Genomic DNA, 7865 nt, shown 5'->3' with positions numbered 1-7865 from the left:
ACAAGGACCCCAGACAGACTGGGTTCAAATTCTGTCTCTTACACTTTGTGGCTTGGGGAGATTCTTGGCCACAGTTGACCACGTACAAATGGAAGCGATGGTGTCCGGCTCATAAATTTGATGGGTGGAAAGGCATCCAAAGTAGGTGCCTTCTGATCTCCTGAACATGTGTGGCTCTTTCCCTCCCTGGAAAACAGGCCCAGGCAATGCCGCTCACCCAGCGCCTTTGGTCTTGTCTTACAGAGATGTCTGGCACGGCGGCGGACATCTCGCTGGTGCACTGGAGACAGCAATGGCTCGAGAATGGCACCTTGTATTTCCACGTCTCCATGAGCAGTGCCGGGCAGCTGGCCCGGGCCACGGCGCCCACGCTCCAGGAGCCTTCAGAGATTGTAGAGGAGCAGATGCACATTCTCCACATTTCTGTGATGGTGAGTGAGGGGGAATGCCGTAAGGTGCTAGGGGATGGAGAGGGTGAGTTGGGGAGACTGTGGAGGGAGGCCGGGGTTGCCAGTGGCAGGTGGAAGAAATTGGCTGAGTGCAAGAGGTTAGAATGATAAACAGAAGGTCAGGTGGATTCTGTGGTGTCACTTGGACTGATGCATACCCATCCATCATCTGTCAGCTGTGACAAACTAATTGTGCTTCAGAGAAAAGAATAAAGGGTCTCCAGCTCCTTGGCCTTTTGGCCGACATCTCTGGGAATAGCTGTTTAACATCTGTCACGTGCTTGGCCTGTTCCACCGAGGGCTGAGGTTCAGTGCTCCAAAATACAACTGGCCTTTCCAGGAATGACTGAACAAACAAAATTGGAACAGAATTGGAGCATGGCTGCCCTTTCCCAAGTGCCTTTCATAGGCCAGGTGCTTTGACCCTCACAATACCCTCTGCAGTGTAGATCGTACATGGTGACCCTTGGCGCTGGGCTAGGCTTAGCCACAGTCACACGTCGAAGCCCCTCCATTACCCTCCTGTTGTAGTCGTGAATACTGAGTCACGGGGGCAGAGAAACTTTACCCAAGGTCACATAGCTAGTAAGAGACAGAGATGCTCTTGGGCACTCGAACCCCTAAGCATGTCTGACTACAAAGCCTGAACTATGTCCTCCACACTATTTCTCTCAGTGCAAGAATTTATTGACTGTCCAAGCGTGTGTCAAGCACTGTGCAGGGCACATTTAAGGACATTATCTCATTGCATTCTCACCAAGAATGCGTGGAGTCAGGCATGTCACCTCCATGTGAGAGATGAAGTTACGGGCACAGAGAGGTGAAGTGGCCTTCCATCTCTGTCGGCCCTATGACCTGGAGCTCTTGGAGTCTGCTCTCTCTTCAGAGAAGGCTGTTAGGGCTTAAATCACTTGAATGGTGGTCTAAAATGTATGTAGGCTCATATTAATGGTTTCTTCAAAAAGCTGTAGTTAATGGCTCTGCATGGTAGATAGGAAAAAACAAATTCATTATGCAGAATGTACAGGGTCTAATTGGCTCAAGAAGACATCTGATAATAGCTACAAGTGACATCCCCCTAGTGCTTTTCACTCTTCAAGCCATTATTTTCTCTTGTAGCACGGCTCTGCCGAATGCATAAGGATAGGAAATGTGATTCCCAATCTACACGTGAGAAAGGTATGGCTCAGAGAGGTGAAGAATTTGGCATAAGGCCACTCAGCAAAGCAGCACTACCGTGCAGTCCTGTATTTTCCATTCAACAGTCAGCAACATTTATTGAGAATCTGTACTGGGGACAGACCTTTGCTCTTGGTCTCCAGTCTCCTGGTTCCTCTTCACCTAACACTGTGCATTAGACATTCTGATTAGGGCTGAGTAAGAGCTTGGAAGTTTTCTCTTTTTGGAAAAACACACACATACCCCAGCCAGACAGCAGTGTTAATTTTGGACCTAACGCATGCTTATCACGTGGAAAAACAAATCAAGGCCTTTGTGTTATTCACGGAATGAGTGCGATAGACTTTTCCCATATATATATTTTGCAAATGATGCAGCCACATGCCAAGCCAAGTGAGTGCCTGCATGCTAACTTTGGGGTGCAAGTGTTTCAGGGTACTTGCTCAAGAGTTCACGGGGTATGAGACACCATCTGATGCTAAGAAGACTCGAGGGGGCGTGACTTACTTTTTTCATGTTGGAGAGTGAGACTCCGTTTTTGATTAATATTTATTAAGCATTTTCTGGGTTTGGCCTCACGTTTACTTGTCTACATCCTTCCCATAGCTCAGTAACCTAGATGGTATAATCTCAATTATAAATGAGCCCTGAATGGACGTTCTCTGCTTCCAGGTTCAGTGTTACTTCCACTAAATCACACTCTGTCTCCAAGGACTGTAGGTGTTCTTCACCTTTTTATTCTGCTCAGTGAGTTCAGCTTGGAAAGGAGAACTCATCAAGACCCACACGAATCTGGAATTCAAGATGTAGCTGGCAGAGTAGGCCCTGTGGAGGTTGGCACAATCCAGATCTTCCCTGCCCTCACACTAATGTGGCCCAAGGCTACCACCTTGTGGTCCCGCCAGTTCTTTTCCATCTTCAGGGCTCCAAAATCTGGATCTTTCCTGTCCCCACCTTACTACCTCTTCAGGAGATAGAGTCATGTCCAGGAAACCTTGAACCCCAAGACATTTGTTGATGGCAGCCCGGCTTCTCTGAGGTGAGGTAGGGTGACGTGGAGGTTCATAATAAGCACAGGTTCCAGAGCCTGAGTGCCTGGGCATAAAGTCCTGCTGTGCCGCTTAACACTCTGGATGATTTTGGACAAAGTTTTAAATTCCTCTGTGCCTTGTTTTTGTCATCTGTAAACGAGGCTTCCACCAATACTTACTGTGTACGTACACCGAGCACTTGTATCAGAGGGCTTGGCACCTAAGACCATTAGCTCTTATTCTGAGGGGTTCGTTCTTTCTTTCTTTCTTTCTTTCTTTCTTTCTTTCTTTCTTTCTTTCTTTCTTTCTTTCTTCCTTCCTTCCTTCCTTCCTTCCTTCCTTCCTTCCTTCCTTCCATGAAATTTACTGTCAAATTGGTTTCCATACAACACCCAGTGCTCATCCCAACAGGTGCCCTCCTCAATGCCCATTACCCATCCTGCCCTCCCTCCCACCCCACCCCCCTGCCATCAACCCTCAGTTTATTCTCAGTTTTTAAGAGTCTCTTATGGTTTGCCTCCTTCCCTCTCTAACTTTTTTTTTCCTTCCCCTCCCCCATGGTCTTCTGTCAAGTTTCTCAGGATCCACATAAGAGTGGAAACATATGGTATCTGTCTTTCTCTGTATGGCTTATTTCACTTAGCATAACACTCTCCAGTTCCATCCATGTTGCTACAAAGGGCCGTATTTCATTCTTTCTCATTGCCTCGTAGTATTCCATTGTGTATATAAACCACAGTTTCTTTATCCATTCATCAGTTGATGGACATTTAGGCTCTTTCCATAATTTGGCTATTGTTGAAAGTGCTGCTATAAACATTCGGGTACAAGTCTTAGGGGCACTTTTGTTGAAAACTTTAAGATGTGTTGATTTAATATACCGTTTCATTTCATAAATGGATAAACTGAGGTCCCATATAGGCTGCAAGTCGTCCAGGATCCCCCAGACAGACAGTGGAGCTTGGCCTGGACAGCACACCTCTCTGTGGCTTAGACTCTTATCTGTCCTTGCTGGTCTGGCCACAGTTCAGCAAGAACGAAAAGAATGTTTGCTTTCCTGTCCCCTAAACAACCATTCAAAATAGCATTCACAGTGGCTAAAATCTGTTTTCCCATTTCGTAGATGAGAAACTGGAGACGCAGTGAGTTTAACTGACTTCTAAGGCTGTGTGGTTAACAGGAATGCAGTTCTGGGAGCAGGCTTTTCGCAAGATTCTAAACTCAAGTCACATGGTTACTCACGACAGGATGGCTCCTGGTCTATCAAATTTTGCATTGTTTCTGTCTTTGGTGAAGATCTGAGATCGTTTGTGAGAAGATCCAAATCATTCTAGGGTCAATGTCCTCCATTCTCTTTTCTCAAGACAAGCATCCTGCCCACTCATGTAGGGTAACCAGCTCCAGCTCAGTCATTAGAACCTGCTACATTTCATGCCTTCTGGAGTGGAACCAGCAGGCTCTGAGTTTGTTAAGACCTGAGCCTGAGATATTAATAAACTCAGTAGCTATTTGATGTGACTTGGTCACCCAAAGATTAAACGGGAAAACCAGTATTTCACCCTATATAGGCTGATTCCAGAACCTCCACCCTTACTCTGCATACTAGACTGCCATTTCTCTTCTCTCTGCATCAGCTGTTGGCTTAAATTTATAAGACCTTATGGGCAGATTCATGCACAGACTCCTCCTTGTGTGGAATCTGTGGGTAGATTAAAGGGGGCGGGGGTTTGACTTGGAAGTCAACTCCAATATTGAATAGTATCTCTGTTGCTAGCTTTATGACTTTGGCCAAATCAAAATCATCATTGGTGAAACTGGGATAATGTTCCCTAATTCTGAGAGTTTTTCTAGGTACTGAATGCAGCTACATGTGCCAGTGTCCTGCACAATGAAATTAATGGCTGCCACCATTGAGGACTTCCTGTATGCCAGGCACAGTCTAGTTGCAGCACATGGGTTATTCCATTTAATTGTTCTAACACTCTGTAGGATAGATACTGTTATTTCCCTCATTCTCCCACCATTTATACGGGTGGGCCACAGTGAAGGGGTAGTTATAAGGGCCCAATACCCCGGTCCATGGCAGGACAGACCTTTCTAAGTGTTTGAGCTATCTGGCACTCGATGACAGAGTAAGGGGTAGTCAGTTCTTTGTCTCTGGGGGTAGGAAAGCAAAGGGTAGAAGCCCTAGTCATCAGGATTTTGAGAGAAATAATACTTAAATTAGATGACTAGTGTGGTTCTCTCACACTTATAAGATCTATAATTCTATGGCATAATAATATATAGAAAAATACTTTGAGGATTATAAAATGCCACATAAATCTAAGGAATTATTATTCCCATTCTCAATCAGAAGCTTTGTTTAAAGGATTTGTGTGATTTGGGGATAATTCTTTTTAAAGCTTTCTGTGAAAAATGACTTTAGATCATTTCCCCAACCATTGCATTTATTCATTCACAGCATATCATGCATTCCTTAGTTCATTGATTTAATCACTCAATCATGCAGTGGTTTCCTTGCCTGCTAAACCTAACAATGAAAATCCTATCTGCAAGAAAATAAGAGAAAAGAAAAAAAAAGCTTTGAAAAAGTCAACCACAAGCTCAGAATGAGCCAACTATATGGACTCTGATTGTCGAAAGTGGTAAGAGTGGCTCCACATTTTATTTTTTTAATGTATTTTTTTATTAATGTCTGTAATGTTTATTTATTTTTTGAGGAGGGGAAGGGGCACAGAGAGAGGGAGACCCAGAATCCAAAGCAGGCTCCAGGCTCTGAGCTGTCAGCACAGAGCCTGACCCGGGGCTCGAACTCACAAACCAACTGAGTTACCAGGCACCCCTGTTTCCACATTTTAAGTTGTATTAATGAAAGACTAGTTTTCTGAATAACTAGTTTTAGAGGTTCTAGATGAGACCTGAAACAATGTGTTTACTTTTGGGGATCCCATGCTCAGAGAAACAATGATTAGAAAAGTTATGAGAAGGGGCGCCTGGGTGGCGCAGTCGGTTAAGCCTCCGACTTCAGCCAGGTCACGATCTCGCGGTCCGTGAGTTCGAGCCCCGCGTCAGGCTCTGGGCTGATGGCTCGGAGCCTGGAGCCTGTTTCCGATTCTGTGTCTCCCTCTCTCTCTGCCCCTCGCCCGTTCATGCTCTGTCTCTCTCTGTCCCAAAAATAAATAAACTTTGAAAAAAAAAATAAAAAAAAAAAGAAAAGTTATGAGAAAATAGTTAAAATAGTGAAGGATCTGAAAATAACAATGTTTAAAATTTTTTTTTAACGTTTACTTATTATTGAGAGACAGAGAGAGACGGAGCATGAGCAGAGGAGGGGCAGAGAGAGAGGGAGACGCAGAATCTGAAGCAGGCATCCAGGCTCTGAGCTGTCAGCACAGAGCCTGATGCAGGGCTCGAACTCACAAACTGTGAGATCATGACCTGAGCCAAAGTCGGGCGCTTAGCCAACTGAGCCACCAAGGCGCCCCTGAAAATAACAGTGTTAATAAGCATGGTTTAAACACTTAGTGTTGTATTGTCAGCATATATTTGACTCACTCAATTCTCTACACAATCCCAATTCAACAGATATCCTGTTGAACTCCTGTTCTACTTTTGAGAACATGCAGGCACAGAGAATATAACTAATGTGCAAGAACTGTGGATTGGGGTCCCAGGTTCATATTCTGGCTCCATTACTGACTTCCTAGCTGTGTAACGTAGGCATCTTTCCTCCCTCTGCTTCCATTTCCTCTTCTGGAATGGGGTGAGGATGGAAGTAACTGCCTGAGGGCGTTGTTGTAAGATGACTCACATAAGGCACATAAGGCTAGAGCCTGACACATAGCTGGGTCTTCCTAAGTGTTAGGACTCTGCCCTTTATTCGCGTATTAGTTTCCGAGGATTGCCGTAACAAAATGCATGGACTGAGTGACCTAACATGTGTTGTTTCACACTTCTGGAGGCTAGATTTCTGAGATCAAGGTGTGGGCAGGGCCACACTCCTTCTGAAGGCACTAGGGGAAATATCCGTTCCAGCTTCTTGTAGTTCCTTGGCTTATGACAGCGTAGCTCTGATTTTTACGTGGCATTCTCACTGTGTGTGTGTCTCTCTCTGCATCCACATTTTTCCACTTTTTATGAGGATGCCAGTTATATTGGGTGGGGCCCACCATAATGACCTTGTTGTAACTTGCTTACCTCCATAAAGTTCCAGTCTCCTCTCCATATAAGGTCATGTTCTGAGGTATTGGGCATTAGGAGTCCTACATATATTTTGTGTGTGTGTGTGGGGGGGGGGGCGGATTTCACCAATAACAAGTGCCATTGCTGTGTTATTTATAAGTGATATTATTGAAGAAAGCCCAGGGCAGCCAGGACAGGGGAAACCAGGCCATTACAGACTGCAGGTCCCAAAGGCCTTTGGACAGAAAGTAGAGTAGTGAGGAAAACATCCTAAGGGGGATTATTTTAAAATAATGATATAGTGGCAGGAAAAAAAAACACGCGATACATACAGCCGTGAAGCTGTGGCCTGGGACTCGGGTGTCCCAGCCCTAACACTCATTTGCTCCCTGACTGTAGGCACACACTTCCCTTCTTAGCCTTAAGACCCCCATCTATAAGTTGAGATCATCAAGCATTTATCAGTTGCAGGGCATGATAAGATTGGGCAATACAGATACACCATGTACATTTTTATGTACTTATGTACATGTATTTATGTACATCAATCCCGTTTATTTTTTTAAGAAAGTAGAATTTTAAAAATCACAGATGCATGCATTAAGTTTTAAAAATTCAAGCCACATGAACCTGGTAGCTCAGGTTTGACTTGCCTTAACAACAAGGATGTACTAAAAGCATGTAGGGTCTCTAGCTAGGCTTACGGGACCGTGAGAAGGATAAGCCATGGCTTCCGTCTATAGGATATGAGACTTATCTCCCACAGCATTTAGGGATGCAGCATAGTGAAGTAGAAAGAACATAGTCTGGTGTCAGGAGCCTGGGTTTCAAGCTGAGAGTCTTCCTCATAGCAGTATGGAGGTTTGGATGTCTTCACCTCTCTGAGTTTCTTGGTTGGTCATTTGTAAAAGTGAAATTAAGATTGAAATCATGGCATTGAACTGAGACAATGCCCATGAAAGGATTTGGCTAGGTTTCCGCAGAAGCGACGGAGCTATAAAATATGGTTGGAATGTTGGAG

The 7865-nt window shown here is 44.7% G+C and overlaps 1 protein-coding gene across 1 annotated transcript in view; it reads left to right on the top strand.

Moving 5' to 3' along the window:
• Nucleotides 1-245: 245 nt before the first annotated feature.
• Nucleotides 246-7865, top strand: part of ASTN2 (astrotactin 2) — a 754139-nt gene continuing 746519 nt past the window's right edge. Inside the window, exon 1 of the mRNA XM_032595525.1 lies at nucleotides 246-431. Within this exon, the coding sequence (XP_032451416.1) occupies nucleotides 246-431 (186 nt within the window). The remainder of the gene's footprint in view (nucleotides 432-7865) is intronic.

Source organism: Lynx canadensis, chromosome D4 (genome assembly GCF_007474595.2).
Source record: "Lynx canadensis isolate LIC74 chromosome D4, mLynCan4.pri.v2, whole genome shotgun sequence".
Classification (NCBI taxonomy): Eukaryota; Metazoa; Chordata; class Mammalia; order Carnivora; family Felidae; genus Lynx; species Lynx canadensis.
This window is presented reverse-complemented; position numbering and strand designations above follow the sequence as displayed.